General features: G+C 39.5%; 2 protein-coding genes and 1 long non-coding RNA gene across 3 annotated transcripts; all 3 read right to left on the bottom strand.

The window, feature by feature from the left end:
• Nucleotides 1–709: 709 nt before the first annotated feature.
• Nucleotides 710–4,621, bottom strand: LOC105052075 (protein SMAX1-LIKE 3-like). The gene is made up of 3 exons (XM_010932778.4): nucleotides 3,129–4,621; nucleotides 2,260–2,497; nucleotides 710–2,129 (listed from the first exon to the last, which is right to left on the bottom strand). Exons 1-3 carry the CDS (start codon nucleotides 4,337–4,339, stop codon nucleotides 981–983), a joined length of 2,598 nt encoding a protein of 865 aa, XP_010931080.3. The 5' UTR covers nucleotides 4,340–4,621; the 3' UTR covers nucleotides 710–980.
• Nucleotides 4,622–6,850: 2,229 nt separating this feature from the next.
• On the bottom strand, nucleotides 6,851–12,029 carry LOC105052076 (uncharacterized). The gene is made up of 3 exons (XR_012134188.1): nucleotides 11,884–12,029; nucleotides 8,829–8,915; nucleotides 6,851–7,081 (listed from the first exon to the last, which is right to left on the bottom strand). It is a non-coding gene; the product is annotated as an uncharacterized lncRNA (long non-coding RNA).
• Nucleotides 12,030–14,265: 2,236 nt separating this feature from the next.
• Nucleotides 14,266–19,417, bottom strand: LOC105052077 (uncharacterized). The gene is made up of 5 exons (XM_010932780.4): nucleotides 19,167–19,417; nucleotides 18,920–19,042; nucleotides 17,324–17,542; nucleotides 15,051–15,479; nucleotides 14,266–14,793 (listed from the first exon to the last, which is right to left on the bottom strand). The coding sequence occupies exons 1-4, from the start codon at nucleotides 19,326–19,328 to the stop codon at nucleotides 15,063–15,065; spliced, it is 921 nt and encodes a 306-aa protein (XP_010931082.1). The 5' UTR covers nucleotides 19,329–19,417; the 3' UTR covers nucleotides 14,266–14,793; nucleotides 15,051–15,062.
• Nucleotides 19,418–20,095: the final 678 nt, after the last annotated feature.

Below are 20,095 nucleotides of genomic sequence, written 5' to 3'. Positions count from 1 at the left end.
GGCTCTTTGGGCTGTTTATATATGCAACTCTTTCTTAGATTAGATACTGCACCATATATGTTCTATGCTTTCCAACTTTATGTTGGTCATAAATATAAGGTAATTCTCATGATTATTAAAAAATACTTATTTGGTGTAAAGAAATATAAATTCACCTAAACCCACAAAATATTGCTCTAAGCTATGAACTGCCTATTACAAGGTAGGTTTGCATTTCTGATTTAAGTAACTTATGTTAACGGTGATTTATATAACTCAAGGCTCATTCTCAATAATAAGTGGAGAATTTGCATATTTTCCAAGAACAAAGCAATATTGAATTGCTGTCAGGCTCCCTGAGTTTAACGTTTCCTCAAAAATAACAAAAAAAAAAAAAAGAAAAAAAAAAAAGGGATAAAACAATATAAGGCTCAGCAGTGTCAGCACTTCTTGCCTTCCATTTCACACACACACACAGAGAGAGAGAGAGAGCGTCTATCTCCCATGATGAGGAAGCAGGCATTTCGTACACATGGGCACGCTTCCAGATTCTGGCAATGCTTAAAAATAATAATAATAATAATAGCAATTAGATGGTGAAAAAGGTTAATTTTCTCAAAAAAATGGTGAAAAAGGTTTAAAAGTGCCGTTCATGCATGCTTCGAGTAACGAAAATATTTGATGCTGAAAATGACAGAAATGCCATTCACAACATTATCTCATGGATACAAGTTGACAAAGATAACAAAATATATGGGGCATTAATTTGGTAATTGTCATGATGGGGGGAAAAAAAAAAACATTTAGAAACTCGTAAGGAAACAACCCATAAACCAATTCCACAAATATAACTACCAATATACAAGTGTTTCCTACTTGCATCTAACTTAAGCTGACAGAGTCTCTTTCCTCTTACCTCATGATTGACAAAAAAGGATCGAGTAAAAATGCCAAGATTCAGCATGGAAGAAGAGAAGCAAGAAATTTAACAAACTCATGCACTACAAGTCCTCCGGCAGTTTGAAAAAGAACGTGCCATCCACCAATTGGAGAAACCCCACACCATCAAAGGAACAATCCTCCACATCTTCATCTCCGGCACAAAGATTTAGATCTAAACAAAGACACGCGCCTATCTCCTCGCATGATTCTTCCTTCTCTTCCTCACTCTCTGCCTTCTGCTTAACTGGAGGAGAGCAAACCCTTGATCTTGAGTCGAAGCTCTCGCAACTTAAGATGATGATAGCATCAACAACACCAACTTCCTCACCATTGTAGCTCTGTATTCTCCCTTTCTCGATGGCTGTCTTAATCCCCACTTGAGAGTAATAGTCAACTTGCTCGATATCTTCCATCAGAATAACGCGGTGCGGGTTCTCACGAATCGCCTCAAAGAATCTCTCAAGATAGCTATGGCTCACTTCTGCCCTTGACCTTTTATTTCGGAGGTCATCAGTGGAATCAGACCGAGTTGATGCAAAGGTGCTGAGTCCAATAGAAACAAAACTGGAGGGAGAACCAAAGACAATGCTCGCTAGCTCTCTAGCTATCTTCTCTTTGCCTTCGGTGTCACCTCCTTGAAAGAATAACCATGTCTCTTCTTTGGGCCAGGCTGACCTTGACTTCTCTTTCCTCCTCATCATCCTTGATCTGCACTGGAGGATAGTGCTTGCAATGTCCGGGATGATCTCTTTTTGCCATGGGACTTGTTTTTCTAATGCGTTGCACAAGGTCTTTAGATTCTCAGCAGTGAGCTCCTTGAACTTTGGGAGGGTATCCATCTCCATGGTGCCACTCGAAGAAGTTGAATTAGGTTTATACTTAGGGTTAGAAAAGGATAAGGGCGAAGTCCTTTGCCCTACGTGTTCTTGGGAGTAGATTCTCGAGTTGGACTCAAAGCCTTCATCAATAGTTTCTGATATCCAGATCTGGTTCTCCCCCCATGGATGTCTGGCCTCAAGTGACAATGACCAAGACTGGTGGCCCTGGTGCAACGTGGGGTAGCGGAGATCATACGAAGAGATGGATGAAGAAGAAGGAGAAGCTGAAGAGAAATTTAGAGTCATCTCAGATGGATAGTGATGGTTTCTGTGGGATGTACTGCATATCGAGTTCCATTTCTTGCAGAGATCTGTGAGTTGAAGCCGGCCCTACAAGAGAGAGAAGCCAAAAAAAAGCTACATCATTGATGTATGAACTTTATTCTGGAACTTTATTTGTGTGAACTTTACCGTTGGATTATGCTACTCTTAACTAATCGAATGGGGATACTAATGTTACCTGGTCATTGCTGGCTGTCCTTCCATTCTCTGTCTTGTATTGTTGGAGCCATGAAGGTAAACTTGAGATGATGGAGCCATGGCTGCTGTTAGAAGTGTTTGGTAGGCTTCGAGCTTCAGTTTCAAACTTGATGGAACAATCGGCGCAGCAAGTGAGCTGACTTCCCAGTCCATCTTCTAACAATGACCAACAAGACCCATCTCTATTCCTCTTGCTTTTCAAATGGTTTTGTGAATCACTGGGAGAAGGAGAAGTAGGGTAAGGAGAGTTGGCAATAGAAATATCCAGAGATGCCAAAACTATTACACTCTTCTTTTTCTCTCTTAAAATAGTTTAAATATGTCACCAATACAACCTAATCAACATTTTAAGCTCTTCTTCATTATTTATGTTCTGCAAAAAAATTTAAAAAAATATATATCATTTTGATCCAAGCTTTCGGTGGAAAGACTTTAAATCGGAATCTTAAGGCTGTATATATATGTTTTTTGCTCCCTCAGAAACCCAATCTGACGTGCAGAAATTTAAAGTGATAAAAAGGAAAAAGGAAGAGATAAGGAAAGCTATAAAAAGATAGAATATGAAGTTCTGACCTTTTTTTTGTTTTCGATGTAATTAATGAAATTCCTTTTTTATGCATATAAAAAAAAACCATGATTCCTTTCACGAAGAAAGAAAATATGACGATTCCAAGTTTCTTTGGAGATTCACATGATATATAAAACCGACCCTGCAAGAAACTAATTAACCGGACCTTGGCCGGGCATGAGAGGAAAAGAAATGAAATTCCAATAACTGGTAAGTGATCGACTTGTAAGTAATTGTGATCCATTTTAGAATTATGATAAAAACACGGACAAGACATTCACCTGTCACAACTGAGACTTAGTCCCAAACTGCCAGCAGGAATCGTGAGAGGCTGAAGACACCATAGAGCCTCCAGCGAAGGATGTCCGATCCTGCACTTCATGTAAGTCTGGTACGTCGCAATTCCCATAAGCCAAAACCTCGGAGAAGTGCTACTCTCCCCTCCGATCCCACCACAGACCAGACTCGCAATCTCCATGATCACATGCTCCACAGGGCAATAATAGCTCCTCCCCTTTTCCCCGCAGCCAGCCCTATAGTCAGCAGCCCATTTGAGATCCCCGAAGTACAACACAGCTCCCCTCCCAACACAACTCTTCACGAGGCACCTCAGCTCGCGAACCTTTTGATCGACTTCCTCTCTCGACATGTGCCTGAAGGGGAAGAGTGGGAGAGTTATGAACTGTAGATTTCTCAGAACCTCATGCACCTCTCCTTTGTCCACCCTATCCATCACCCCTCTAACAACTCCCTCGGTGGTGGCCAAGCACTCCCCCACTATCACGAGGCTCCTCTTCTTCCTGCTCACCAAGGTCTCCAGAACACTGGTCACATCCTCGCTCCTCATGACTTGGTCCGAAGGTCGGGTTTTGGTGACTTGGGGAGGGGTGGCGAAAGGGCTGGTGACTGCCTCCTTGGGCTTGCTAGGACTAGAATCAGAAGGAGCGGACGCACATATGTCTAAAGAGATAGCCTGCTCCACGTTGCTCTTCACTTGGGTACTGGAGAAGCCGGCCTCCCTCATGACTCGACTCACGCTGGGGTCGTCGAGGATGGAGATGATGAGCTGCTCCAGCTCGATCTTGACGGCGAGCAGCGGCTGCTGCTGGCTCTCGATGGAACCACGGCGCTGGTGAGCCTGGGCACGCTTGAAGGCGGCGACAAGGGCATTGGAGAGGGAGGGATGGTGGTGGTGGGGGTGGTGATGGTGGTGGGGGGGACCGAGGATTGGGGTGGAGGCGGTGGAGGCGGGGAGGCGGTTGAGGGCGACGTTGAAGCACAGCTCGAGTGCCTTGCACTGGAGGGGGTGGGAATGAGACTGGAGGCAGGCGGCGCGGAGGAGGCCCGTGGAGGAGGAAAGCATGGTGTTGGCCACATGGAGAGGGGTCACTTGGGCGTGCCCTCGCCGACGTGCCAGGTTAATGGCTTGCTTCACCACGCTCGCTGCCTCGGGGGTTAGAGCTTGTTGCACTGTGCAACCTCCTGCTCTCATCTTAACAATATAATTCTCGTCTCGCGCGCTCTTGCAGTGCTGGTGGTTGTAGCTAGCTATCTATCTAGTGGGGGTATAAGTATAATTAAGTTGGTGACAGTAGGAAGATCTAAGGATCGAGTGGTTGTGGAGGATTTTTCTTGGAGTTCATTGGACTTGAAAGGAAGGGATGAGAGGAGAGAAGAGGAGAACAGGGGTGGTGGGGGAGTTTTAAGGGGTTCGACAGAGTGGAGGTGTTTGTTGGTTTGGAGGAGGGTGGGATGTCAATCTCTCGGGTCTCCGGTTGGAATATGTGGAGTGTGACAGAGAGTGTGTCATTAATTAAAAAAAGGTGGAGGTGGAGGTGGGGGTGGGGGTGCGGCAGCATCTTGCTGCCTCCTATATATTTCGATTAAAAAAAAAAAAAAAAATGGACAGAGTGTTGGTGCAGGGAAGTATGTATATGGAAATAGTTATGTCCTTTTTATTAGGTCTTTTGGGGTATTTGCTTTGTGCAGTGAGGGATAATGAAATTTATAGATTTGTGGACTGTGCTTTTCTTGTAGGGGAGGTTAAATTGGGGGTCCAAAGTCGATCTTGCATTGGAAAGTGGAATGCATGTGCTGACAAGCAGCATCCAAAGGTAACCCAGCTTTGCTCTCTCTCTCTCTCTCTCTCTCTGTGGATGAGTCCTATCAATAAAAGAAGGTGCAATTAACCTACCAATACGTTGGTGCATGTCTTATTAGTTTATTATCAATGTGATCATAAAGCTTCGCTCTCCGATCCATGTATAGGAAAAGAAAATGAGAAAAGTTGAAAATTTTTACGTGGAAAGCAGATGTATCTGAGATAGAAGAAGAAAGAAAACATCTGAAAAAGTCATTAGGTAATGATATTGACAAATTAAGTTGATCGCAAGAATAAATCTCAAGATTATTTTGAAGATGTTAATTCGATTGAATAGGAGTCTCATCGGTCTCCTGTTTTTCTTTTTGTATGAGATTGAAGTTGGAAAAATCATGCAAAAAATTTCATCATGATAAATCTCATGAACAGATATTTACTAAGAATATATACTCCTGCCATACTTTAAAACATTGTATGCCTATCCGAATAGAAGGACCATCAGCGCAAGAAGCTCTCAGCAAATTAATCTACAAATAAAAAGAAAAAGTTGACGCTAATTAGCATGATGAAGCATGTCAATGATGTAAATAAAATAAGACCATGGGAGGGGGGGACAAAGACAAGAAGATGTCATTAAGGAAACATGAACGGGAATATTTTGTTTGGATTGCTTCAATAACTTTTTCGATAACTCCAAAAACAAGAAAATCAGCACAAAGCTTTCCACATCAAGGATTTTCATGAGACAGAAAACCACGAATCAATCACTTATATTTTAACAAAAGAGGGGGAAAGAACTAGAGTCACCAGAATCCCAAAGTCCAGGTGAGTGGGCTACGTCTTCCCCGTTAGATATCTTAGAGTGAAGAATACCATATAGAACATCTACTTTCTCATCTCAGACACTTGATGAAATTCTATAAACTGTTAAAGAAAATTTTTCGCTAATGATAACAAGGCAGAAGCCATTTTGATTTATTGCATTGCCTATAATATATGTTTGGCAAGGAATGATTGCATATTCCAAGATATGACAAAGAGTGCTCAATTAATTTTTCTACACTCAAGCTCATGAGTTCCTTTAGATAGCCATTATAGGGGGATCTTTGACAACAGAGATAACCTGTGGCTTTATCCTTATAGTTTCTGTGACTTCACAATCAACATATTTCTCTTGAGAGTCACCATCTCCATGTCTCCTCAATATCAATTTTGATGATGGTGTACGAAAAGAAAGTGATTCTGGTGGATCTGGATTTGTTATGACAAGTGCTAATGGTGTATTTATTACAACAAGTGGTGTCAGGATTTTGAATTCCACAGTTTCAAAAATAGAGTTACGAGAAGAACTGAATTATTCTATGTACACATCAGGGATTTCACAAATTTATTTAGAGGATGGTTCTATGATGGTTGTCATATAACTTTCTAATCCATCTCTTAGCAATAGTGGTTAATTTATATCCATTACTATATAATTATTGAAGAATGATGCACTCATTGTTTACTATTGACATCTTATATGCTTATAAAAAAGCTAATGGTGCTGCAGACTAGATATCATCTTATGTGGAATCAACATTATAGGTTTCTTCGTCTTATCTTCTTGTTCAGTTTTAAAATATTTTATATTCAGATTCTCATAGATATATCTACTCATGTTTAGTTTAAAATTAATGCATCCGCTTTACCAAAAAAATTAGTACCATATAGAAGCATATATTAAAGATATAAATGCATACCTAGAAAAGGCATGCATAGGTAGAAACTAACATTCCAATCCTCAACATTAGAAGCTATTAGTTATTCCAGACAATAGAACGCCCTATTGTCAGCTTTATGTGGATCTTAAGCACAAAAGGGAGAATATATGGAGATAAAAGATAGACATCAATCAAAAGACGCAATTTCCAATAATTTAATTCAATTTCAACAAATACATGCATGACTCAGTCCATATGCAATAAATACGTCATAAGAAAGGAATTCCTTTTGTTTGAAAGAAATTACACTACAAATTGCAAGAGATAGAAACAGACATAGCCCTTCTTGCAAACTTATGAAAAATCATCAATTTGATTCATCTTCATGAATAATGTCTGCAATTTGCATCCTCTGAGATCTTCAATCAATCTACAAAAATAATTACATCACATCAAAATGGCAATACATCAGAATAAAGCCACGAACAATAGCTCCCCTATAACAGTGGGCATCACACATAACAAGAGACAGGCAAGGTATTGGGGAGAAAGGAAGTCTATTTAAATTACTCATTACAGTTGAATCTCTTCCTTAAAAGTAGATGATCCTTTTACAGTTGATATATTCTTCAGAAACCATTTTTTACAATGATGTATAAATGCAGAGTCTGCAGGCCATAAGAAGCACTCCAAGAACAATTCCACAACAACAACGATATCTACCATATGCCACTCAAATGTACAACCCCAAGGGAAAGATCTGCAAAAGAGATGACCAAATCTTTTGCAATCATTCACAAATTTAATCATTTTTTAATGAAGACAAAATTCAAGAAAACAAAATTATCCTACTCAGCTGCCTGCTTGTGCTAATTCTGCTAACATTACGCTTCTTTTTCCTCCGATCGCTGCAAATTCACCGCCACAAGTAACCAAAAATAGGAAATATTCTCACAGTATCCTTTATCCCATTTCAAATAATAACAATTTTACTCTTCTTACCCACAAGTGCATGCAGACCCTTTACATAATTAACCACTCTCTACAGAAGTTTGCTGAGATGAAAAAAAAATTGTAGAACCAAATGGGAGGACTCCCTCATCTTGGAAAGAAACATCACGTGCTTGTGGCCCCAATCTATCACGATGTGATGCTTCTTTCCCCAAAAAAGAAAGTAAAAGTTTTTGAGGTTAGATACGGGCATATCTCATCTTCAGCATAAACTATGACTCCATCAAACATACATAGAGACACCAGATATAAATCGAATTCCACTACTGGTTGATTTGGAAGCTGTAAATATTGCATGCAATAGGAGGCAATTGTGTTCTTTTCTTTTATTATTTGTTTAGGAAACGGGATTCCCGACAACAATGATTTGTATCAATGCATGGGGTGATCTGAAGTGGGCCTGCGACCTCTCATCTTTTGAAGGACCCACTAAAAATGACTGAGGTTTTTTTTTATAGTTTCTTTGAAGGGTGGGGCTGGTCTGGTCTGGCCTCAAAGAATCGGGAACTGTGTACGGCTTCTTTCCTGAGGGACTCAAGGAACAAGGAATAAAGCGACCCTACGGCCTACGCCATATGGATATGACACCCCTCACCACGCCCCCCCCCCTCCTCCTCCTCCTCCTTTCTCTTTCTCCCTCTCTCCACACACAAACACCCTTATTAATTCCATATTGAAAAGACAAGGCTTTTTGAACATCACCTGTTTCCAACAAAAGCCAGGTGAATGGAATATCACTGTGTTAACTTCCACACATAGAGAGGAACTAACAGAACAACACAGCATTCTGCATAAATGTTTGCTTCCTAAATTTTCCACTGCTCACTGAAATAATGACAATGATGACTGATGCAGCTGAGCCATTTTCACAGGGAAAGTATAATGCTGTGTGTAGGAAGACTGATGTTGCTACCAATAACAAAGTCACTCTCAATATAGTTACAATATTTACTTTGAAAAGGTTTCTTCTAAGGTTTTTGATTTGCTTGTGATGGTCCATTTCGTGTTTCAGGGCTACTCAAACATAATTTAAAGGATATATGCTTAACTTGTTAGGGACCATGTTGGCGAACTGTCTTTCATAGCGTGCATTTGCATGGAAAGCAGAGCTCCACCTTCTCCTTGGTGGATGAAAAAAAATAAAACATACAAAATACCTCACACACCTTCCAAGAGATCTCCCGTCATTCCTCAATCATCTTCACCTTGTTATGTATCATAGACCATAACATCAGCACCGACCACCAATCTGCCTGCACTCCATAAAGAAAGGGCGTAAGAGAAAAGAAAAAGAAAGAGGGAAAGAAAATTGACCAGTTAACCATCAGAAAGAGATGGTACATACAAGTGTTCTTACTGTACCTTCTTTTATATACCAAAAGGATAAGAGAAAAGAATCAAATCCAATCTTTAAGGTTAGCACACATAATCATCTAGCGAAAATGATATTATACAGCATTAAATCTATAGCGACACAGAGCATCATTTTACTCTCCATACCTTCCAATCGACGCATCTATATTTCCATCTGTTTAGCAGAATGTTTTTAATTCAACAAGCAAAGAAACATTATACAAGTGCTAAAGATGTGTAGTGCTTCTGTAATATCACATACTATCACATCCTAATTCTCTTAATGCACCAGCATGGAAAAGGTGGCTTATACAGCTGGTAAGAGAGATGATTCAGCACTTTCAAGTGCTGCTTTCTCTCACAAATGCTCATAGAAGAGGCTTCTAAACTACAATGTGCTTCTCTTTTCAAACTAGTCTTAGCCACAGTCAAAAGTTTGGTCTAATATGGTCCAAAAAGACACGCAAAAGGACAGATCTAATAATTAGCAAGGCAAAAGTACTCTGCCATGCTATAAAAGGAGTGCTTGAAGGGAGAAATACAGTTCAAAGTAACGCAATAAAATCCTCACCACTGCCTCCTTTCTCCATTGGTAACGGTTACCAACTATTTAAAAGTTTGGGCACACCATGCAATGCATGTTAAAGGTTAAAAAATAAAAGAAACAAGGGCATTTTTTACCTTCCTATCTTCGCTTTATGTCCCCAATCAAATCCTTATATTTGGTCTGTCTTTAAAGTAAAGCACCCGCTGCAAAGAAGCACTAAAAGCATTATGTGGCATTATCTGCCAAAAAGTTTCCCTCATTTTAATGCCACCTTCCATAAGCATCTTTGGGAGTGTCTGATCATATGCGGCCATGTGACTAGAAGCATCATCTTCAAGCACACAACAAAAACACAACATATGAAAATAGTTTACATAAACTACAGCTATACATGTGTGTATGGGTAAGACATAAATTATTTGTCAAAACAATTACCTTGACAATACAAGTTGATGGAATTACTCGGTACTATTCTGTACAGCTACCAAATGGAGACCTGAGACAAGGTGCATACCGAGTCTCAATACACCGAATGGATGTCCATATTAAGCGTACTGATGCAGTACCAAAATAGCGCCCATACAAGATCCAATACCGAGATAGTAAACCTTGCATGAAACTTATCTGAAAGAATAATAAATATTGCTATTTGTTTCTTGGAGACAAGCAGGTCAAAGGAAAATTTTGACTTCTCGTAGTTGATATAGTTTTGGAAGAAAAAAACATGTATTTTCCACAAAAAATATAAGGGCACATACCTAAATAATATTCGAGGCACCAAATGTAGGGACTGTTTGGCCTGGTTTAAATGAAGACCACAAATCTCCAGCATAAAAGTAGCATGGAGGGACCACAAAATTTAGATGCTCGACAAAGTGAATAGGATGACGATGCATGGAATCTTGCTGCTTAGTTCTTAGCACTCCTCATAACTGCTGTTAGACTTTGCCAGCTTGACAACTTCATCGTCAGTCAACCATGATAGTAAGCTTATCTTCATGATACTCTGTACCCTACACTTATAAATTCATTACTGTTTAGTCCTTCATTGACAAGGTCAAAATTTCAGAGGGTCCTTCAATCATTTACATTGCAGTTTGAGGCCCCTAGTCACAGTTGGTCTGCTATAGCTGCTTCATCTCTGAATTCTGTTTCCACGGATTCCAATTTTATTGTGTGTAACTTCTCTTGGAACCATCACAGCTCATCAACATACAACCTTAAGCCTTCGGTAACTATCTTTGTGTAACTATAATGGGAGGCCCTGCTCCGTGGTCATACATCCTCAAGCCTTCGATAATCTAATCACGCTTGCATCCTAGCCTTTATCCATGCAATTCCATTCATATCATTGGGTATTATGTAAACTTCCATGCATCCTCCCTGATATGTCAAAATGTTTCCAAACTTCTTTGGCAAACATCTCTTTAAAATGAAGAAGGTAAATGTATTTTATAAAGAACGAGAAGTACGGGTATTTTATAGAGAAGAAGAACATGTATTTTACAAAGAAGGAGAAGTACATAACTCGCTCTTGAAGCCTGAAGTGTTCTTCTTTCTTAACTTTTCCTTCTTGAAAGAAAAAGGAAAGGTGCACGCATATTATATATAAATGTTTTCTTGGCAAGAGTCATCTACACAGCATCAGGATAGACCCATGACATTGTCTCTTCCTGTTGTCATATTGAGATAGGATCTAGTGAAACCATTCACATTCCAAGTAAAAGCAACAGTGCTCAAACTGGATAATTTGATCCAAAAAGTATACAGGTCAAATTCAAGTCAATATCCTGTACTTGGTACCAAGCAGGGCCAACCCTAGGTGATGCCCAAACCTTTAAGAGAACAAAACCTATTTAGAACTCGCCCTTCCATCCACAACTTCTTAGCTCTTCCCATCATCTTTTATGACCAATCGATCTAAATCTTGAAAACCTTCATCGGCCCTGCACACAAGTAATATATAATCCGTATTGTAGGTGGTACAAGTAACACCTCCTAGGTTCTCTGTCACTTTAACCTCTATTGATGCCATTCTAAGCTTCCTTCTTTGCACCCGTCTCTATCCATCCTACCTCCACATCTACATTATCTACAATGCTAGTTCTATGCATATGCTACCGAACCCAACTTTCACTACAGATTTTCTCGTACATTCGAATCCCTTTTACCGATAAGATTCTTGATCAAATGATGTAGTACTCGATTCATTTCACATGTCACAGAAAGAGAACAAATTACGATCTACGCAAACTAAATGATGTTACGTGTACCCACCAACGCCCAGACTGGGGCCATTGGAGAAGATTATTGGCTCTTGCCAGCAATCTAAGATGGAACATCTTCCACTCCCGGTACAGGACGCAAATTAGGGTTGCAGGATCCTTACATGAAATGAGATCAATCCAAGACTTGATCTTGCTACGAGAAGCAATCGACCGAGAAAACCCTAGAAAAGAGTAAAGAGGGAAATCGAGGGGGCATGTTGGTATTTCTCTCACCTTCTTGGGTCCGTCGGCGTTGTTGCGCGTCCATGACCGGCCCAATTCTCACTTTGGCTGAAAGGGGCCGGGATGGTTCTTGATGGGGATGGCTATTGGATCCATGAAGAGCCATTCCCCGACCCAGGTATGACCTACGATAGGTCATGCTCTTTTGCTGATATGCTTCTTAGGATCCAACGTTTGAAGAGGGTTGAGCATTTACCAAAATAAAGTTTGAGCAAATTAGATTGATTTAGATTTTGACGGAAAAACCTGAGAATATATATACATAATAGCTTACTTCAAATTAGTAAACTACTAACTAAAAGTTCGAAAAGAACAGTTATGGACTGCCAGTTCAGGAGGAGAAATTATCGCATGCACCAGATGCAAGTGAACCAGGGCTATTCCGAGTGCTCGTACCAAAGTACTCTCTAAATTTAGTTGTTGGACCTTGGTTGTGGTTTTGAGAGCGTGGCAGGTGGCTTTGTTGGGAGAAGGCCTGCACATGGGTCGGATCACAACAGGGCTTGCTCGACCCTCACTCGACTCTTCTTCGTTTATGAGTCTTGACATTTGACCCAAACCTAACCCTATTTGAGGTCTAGCATATCATTCAGATCAAGTTAGGGTAACGTATGACCTAAACCCAATCCAAAATATTTGAATCTAGGTTAGATCCATTTCAGATCCATGCCTATATTTATTTATTATTGAGATATTATGAAAAAAATTCTTCTTATTTAAACAATTGAATTTTGATTGCTATAAAATTATTTGCTAACATTATTAAAGTTGCATGAACTAATGTTTATCTGGAATTATGACCTGCTTCAAGAGGATCGATGCAGCATGGATTGGACGAGTTACTACCCATCTCAGGATTAGACTCTTCTTCTGGAAAGTTATTTAGGACCGGCTTCCGACTCGGACACTTCTCAAAGACAAAGATATGGAGATTTTGACTTCCTACCCAATCTGCAGGCTGCGGAATGAGTCAACAGAGCATGCTTTTCTTCACTGTCCAAAGGCGAGTCTGATTTGGAGGATAGCAGGTGGGCCGTAGTGGGAGGCACTCAGTGGCCCATGGCTTCCTTCATTGCTGGATGCAATCCACCGTAGTATGATCGAGGATTCGATCGGGGGCAGTAGGATGACGTATATCGCCTATCAAGTTTGACTATCCAAAAAAAGTCTTGTATTCGATGCTAAGACTGTGCCTACACGGCGTGTGTTGGAGAAAGTTTGCTGCTTAGCTGCGAAGTACTACCATTTCGATACTGCTAGTCCGAATCTCACCACTCCGAGTTCTTAAGACTCCCTTGCTACATCTACAGTAATCCGGAGGATTATTTTCATTTTCTGAGAGCTCGTACTTTCAAAATTTGTCAAGATCAACTTTGATGGCAGTGTCAGAGGTGATTCGAATCTTATCATCCAAAATTCAGATGCGAGATTTTTGACGACCCGAGGGAGGAGAGGCTCAATTTGACCCGACCATCCCCAATGCTGAGCTTCGTACCACTTGAATGGACATTATCTACATGATGCAAAAGCTACAGATTGAGAGGACTGCCAGGCTTCTTTTGTTACCGAACATTCTGAAAATTGAACTTGACTTCCATATGACATCTATCCTCAAATCTTGAAAGATATTTTGTATTCTAACTCTTTAAACTGCTCTTGCACAAGAATGGTATAGCAACCCATTTGTATCAAAAAAAAAAAAAAAAAAAATTCTTAATATAATAAAATTAATTCGAATACTTGAAATATTTTCTTCAGATCAATTTGAATCACCTCGTTTAACCAACAAGGAGACCCAAAATAGACCATATAGCTTACGATCAGACCAGATAAAAGTTTAAGAAATCCAAACCCAACCTCCAATGTGAAATGGATCTAATACCTGGCCTAACATGTCTTTAAGAACAGGTTGGGTTGGGTTTCACAGAGTCGGGTCACATCAAGTTGTGGATCAACCTGACCAATTCGCAGCCCCGGAGGAGAAACAACGCGAGTTCCCCAGAAGCCAGATCCACGGGCTCACTAGGACAGATCACAGGAGAACCACTCACCACCACCATAACAATAACAAATAAACAATTCAGCACAGCATATGCTTGCATGTATCGGTGGCAGATCTTCAGTCAAAAAACCTGGTAGTTAGTAAATAAACATCCATATGTGAACCAAGAAGCGTGCCTTCAGTTGAGATAATTTAAAACAAAGTCACAATGAATATCATAGAGACCGACTATCTCATCCATGCACCTTAGTTTTATCAATGAATGTTAATTAAAGAAGCGCATCCAGCATTCCTGGAGGTGCATAAACCAGAATACAGAAGAAAGATGATAGAGTAGAGCGAGTTAAACACCTCATTTATTCCATTGAAATGCAAATGCCACAACAGAGCCACCACTAGCCAATTAGTACCGTCCCTGCAGCTAGATGGAAGCACGCATTCTGAAAACCTTCTTCTACTTGACCGCTCTTCAGACCATATGGCATTGCTTACCTGCACAAGGATGAGCTGGATATGCACAACTTTCAAACCTTGCCTTCCAGAAGTACAACATGGATAATCTCGTCAACCCAACTAGTCTACAGAGACCAGCGCTCCAAAATCGTGCACAGAGAAAAATCTAGATGCATACTTGCTGATGAAGTTCATCCAAAATGTGACTGTTAACACTAGGATCACCAATGAGACAGGTTGCTGACAGGATTTGTGCCTCCATATTTCTGTCAAGCAAGGAACAACTTTAAATCTCTGATCAAACATTCCACGAAAATTAATGGCTAAGAGCATAGCATTTCATAATTGCAAAGCAGATCCATATAACTGCTCTTCAAAACGAAAAAAAAAAAGTGGAAAAGCGCGAGCAGCAAGGACAAAACATGATTCAAGACCAATTTCTGCAGCAGAGCAAACATGCAAATTTACAAAGATATGAAGAACGACTTCATAATAAACTTCTATTGGAAATAAACCAAACAACCTTCATTCATCATCATTCTCTTGCTCTCTTGCGGGCCAGATATCGTTCTCTTGCTGCAGCCAGTGCATCCTCACTTCTCTTGTAGCGCTCCGCTGCATGAGCAGGCAATGCTTGTTCAGCTTTAGTCTTCTCTTCCGTAGTGGCATGTGTTACAGGAATTTCTGGTGCAGTTTCCACAGCTGCTTGCTCAGAATGTTTCTCAGAGCGACGAGAAGTCTCAGGCTGACTATTTTGAGTAGAAGCTTCATCTCTATCTCGAGTAGAATGCATGAGATCTTTAGTCTCTGACAGCCTACCTTCAGCTTCATGGGTACCATTATTTGCTTGATCTTGTTTCTTAGCCTTTCTGTCTTCATCCAACCGTGCGCCAAAGGCCACATTCTTGTTGAGGCCAAAGTAGAAGTCGCTCAAGTCACTCTTCTTTGTTACCTTGAATGAAAAAATATTCCAGGTTAGATTAGACAATTAAGGAAGAAAAATCAATTGGCTCAGTAAAGATTTCATAGGCATGCTAAAAGCAAGGTTTTTGGGGGGCAGGGGGGAGGGGGAGGTAAAAGTGGGAAAATATCATTGTAATTTGTAAACCATTTAAAAATGTCATTGAACATCAAACTTGTTAAAGAACTTCACCATCACTATATTAATATTGGTACTCAGGATCAGTTACTCGGTTAAAAGCACTACAGTTCAAGTTGCTGAAAATGCCAAAATGATGCAATGAATCCGCTATGAGAAAAATGACCCATAAATACAGTTAATCTCAGCCAAGTCCACTCTTTGATATGACATGCAATGAACAACCGTATTCGTGAAAATGCCGCAATGATGCAATGAATCCACTATTAGAAAAATGACCCACAAATACCGTTAAACTAAGCCAAGTCCCTTCTTTGATATCATGCAATGAGCAACTGTATTAGCATGCAGAACAAAATATGAACAACTTTAAGTTCAGGTCCATGCCATAAACCACCTCTCTTTGCCTCTCTCTTTTCTCAAACACGACACATAACACAGTTTGCCCAATAGACACTGCATGTTCATGGTAGTGTGAGGTTTATAGAAGTTCTTCAGCTACCTGTATTAGATTTCACTGACCCAGCTTACAATAATATTTTCCAAACCAAACCAAACCAGACAGATCCAACCAAACTCTGGCTAACCTGACTTGCTCTAACCCCACCTAACCATACCTGACTGGATAAGACCTATGCAGACCAAATCCAAGCCAACATGGTCAAACCTAACGTGGACCACCCAACACAACTAAGTTAAACTTGAATCAAGCAAAATGGACCTAGTCCTATTGGACCCAACCTCATTCAACTTCATCCTCTTATTTCAAGACTCAAACCTGAAATAATTGGAACTGCAGTTCAGTCAATCAACTTTCATTAACACAAATAGTGTTTTTGGAGTATACTTCTGCCACTTTGTACTTACCCCAAAAACAAACAGATCCTTATCTTAGAAAGCTATAGATGATCACCAAAAGAAGAAGGTGATGATACTAGACCTACCAGCAACAATATCCAACATCAAATGATACTTGGCCAGGCCATCAAAGCAAGAGAAAACATATTGCTTGTCACCTCTCATTTCCAGGGGTTGATACTCCAAGGCATAGAAAGCAATTTATGACTATCAATTAGTAGAATAGCTAGCTTGATAAACTTCAATAAAACTCTAGTAGAAAGTCCTCTTTGAAGTATCTTAAGGATCATCAGACTTAAAATTAAAAGAAACACAACCTAAAACCTGGTCATTTCTAGCTTGCTGAACGGTAAGGGATGCTGTTATACATATCCAGGTTCAAGTCCACATTTGACCTCCTTTGGATGAATATATAATCATTTTGTTAACATCCAGAATATATGGTTCCGGATTAAGCTACCGGGACATTCTTCCAGAGCATATAAATCATTACACTCCACAAGCCATATCCCATCTATAATAAGTGTAGAATAATTATCACAAGGAGAAGTAACAAAAATAACTCCTAATTGAAAATAGGCAGAACAGTAATTAATTAACTTTCATTATTAACTGCTTGAATTTCTACTCTTATGGTCAACAAGAAAAACCAGAAAAAATTCATGCATATATCATATTTTGATGTTTCCATTAGTAATTTTGTTGTGATGGTGATTTTCATTTGCAAGACAACACTACATGCCATAGCATTAATAGTTATCATGTATGAGGTCATTCACTGAATACGATACATCCAAAAATACAAACTATGATGATAAAAAAAATATAAAAGAACTTACATCCTCCTTTTCCTCACGAATTTGGCGCAACTTCTCTTCTTCCAACCATTTTGCCTGCTCTGCAAGCTTCTTTCTATAGGCACTTGTCACAAACTTCTCCTTATCCACAAAGAGATGATCATCTTTGCTTCTCTCTTTTAACAGCTTCCTCTCATATATTATTTCATGTTCAACCTCACGTTGTTTTGCTTTTTGCATAAGTACTTCTATGTACTTTGACTGCAATCAAGAATAAATACTAACATTAAAGACTAGAAAATAATATTCGTACATAACAAATGGGAGAAACTAACCAGAAGCTAGAGTGCAGACTCGAATAAGAAATATCATCTTTCAATTAGCACAATAAGAATGTGATGTAATATTAGAGAACACAACCACAGAATTTTTTGACCTGAATCCAAAGTAAAACCAATTCACATTTGCACCAATGACTACTGCAGATTTAGAATGTTAAATAGCATGGCTAAAAATTCAGATATAATTGCACATTATTTTAAAATAGAGCAGTTTTAATAGACTTGCTAACTGGAAGGAATGGTCCAAACAGGAGTAATATTTGAATTGAATTACCAATGATTTTTCAAGCATCTGTGGGATTCTGCAGAAAGCAAAATTATCAGGTGTTCTCCTTTTAGTCTAAATATAACTGTAAAACAGCCTTGAAAATCCCTTGAACATTTTCATTTTTTTTTAAATTACTGTGTAAGCAATAACGAAATCAAAGGTTAAGGATGACGTGGCTGATGACACCAGTTCAACAAAGTTCTACATGCATGAGAATTAAAAAAAAAACATTGTTTTAAGATCTTCAAATTAACCAATTACTAGAATACAAATCCTAACTCACATAATTGAAAATTTCGCCATTAAAAAGATGCCCGATTCCAAAAACTTGTTAGTCCAATCTTATTCTCTCCTCTGCCAATCACCTAGCAGGCAATAGTCTAATTACTCTTATATTTTTTTTGTCAAAATTGTTTTCCCTAAATCCATATCAGTTTAATCAGAAAGGATGACTCTATTGATTTTTGGTATCTTCCACTAAAATTTTCACTCATACTATTTCTATAATTTTATTCCAAAACTCTAATCCAGATCTGATTGCTTTCATGTTCAAATCCTTCTTCCATAAAATCCCAAAATGTTGCATCTTTTCCAAGAGATATGCTTTTCCTTTCATGCCAAAATGTAATGCATGTGCTTGTATTAGTACTGCAATTATTACGACTGCCAACACTTTAAAAGGACTGACAGTATCTTTTTTTTTTATTCACTTTTCACTAGCATATATCCCGCCCATTAATCAAAGGTGGACCATTAGAATTTGAGTTCTGTTGGAGGAAAATTCTATAATTAACCTCAACTTCTTGGTTCTCACTATTTACAAATAAAATCCTCCGGACTGCCAGGATATTTCCACTCATGCTAAAATTAAACAACATAAGGAAGAAGCTTAATCACTTTCCTTCCCAAACGAAGAAAATTTTGAAGAGGAAAAATATATATAAACTTGTCTAAAAAAAAATCAGAAATCCATCAAACGAGAAGTAAAACGAGAAAACATATAAGAAAAGAAAAGGAAAAGAGGAGTGCCTTCCTCTCAGTGCGATCTTGAATCTTGGGGCGGGCGATCTTGTCTTTCATCTCGTCGTATACCCCATCATAGTCGAACACCGAAGGGTCCTCCTCCAGCGCCTTCTTGTGCTGTTCTTCTATCTTTTTTCCAAATTCCATCCGGAAATCGAAGAAAACAAGCAAAAAATCACAAATTTAGCCATGTTTCTTCCCAATCGATAGGAACAAAGGTAAGAATCAGGGCTTCTGATCAAGGAATGCATACCTTCTGGAGGGCCTGGTTCTTAGAAGCTTGGCGAGAGATCTCCCTCTCGACGTCGTCCTCGTCGTCATCGCCGAAGACCGGCGGAGGACGGAGGGGGGGCTTCGCCGCCACCGGCTTTTGCTGGCCCGGCGGAATCCGGAGCTGGAGTCCGTACTTCTTCATCTCCCTTTTCCTCTCTCCGCAAACCCTAGCCGTCTTCTCTGCATCAACTTCTCATTTCGTGTTTGTCACCGGGCGGTGTCGGATCCGGTTCTGATATCATATCGGTTGGCGTAGAAAGGTCATTTGTTGCATCCGCATGCGATATGACATCAGAACCCGGATCCAGATCCGCATACAGCGGGATAGGGTTAGTTAGATAGGTTTAAAGAATGCGGGTTATCGGTAATCATGATTACCATGAAATCCGATAACTGGGGACATGCTTTGACGGTGGACGCTGACCCAATAAATAATCAGATACACGTAGGGGTGTGATAAAAACCAAAAACATGGTTGAAAAATAGTTTTATGCTTAAAATTTGAGAGGTTTGCTGTTTGACCGAGTTAATATGTGGAGCTACTATATGGATCTCACACAACAACTCTAACAAAATCCGTCGGCCCTCTAAATTGGTGTAATCTACAATCACTATGCCATTCATTCAATGATCAAAAATAGATAGTTTTAAACATGATATAAAATATATTTTTAATTATTGATGCATAGGTTAAGGATTTTTGTTACATTATTTTTTGATGATAGATAGTTTGAAGATTGTAGATCACATCGAAAACTATAGACATCATTGTCTAGTCCATAGTCGTCTGATCGAGACTGAATTAGAATTATTTTATGGACACTTACATATTAGCTCTACTTATTAATATCTGGCCAGGACATATATTATTGGCGTTGTTCCACAATTACCCACATATTAGCTGTACCC

This window comes from Elaeis guineensis, chromosome 9 (genome assembly GCF_000442705.2).
Source record: "Elaeis guineensis isolate ETL-2024a chromosome 9, EG11, whole genome shotgun sequence".
Classification (NCBI taxonomy): Eukaryota; Viridiplantae; Streptophyta; class Magnoliopsida; order Arecales; family Arecaceae; genus Elaeis; species Elaeis guineensis.
This window is presented reverse-complemented; position numbering and strand designations above follow the sequence as displayed.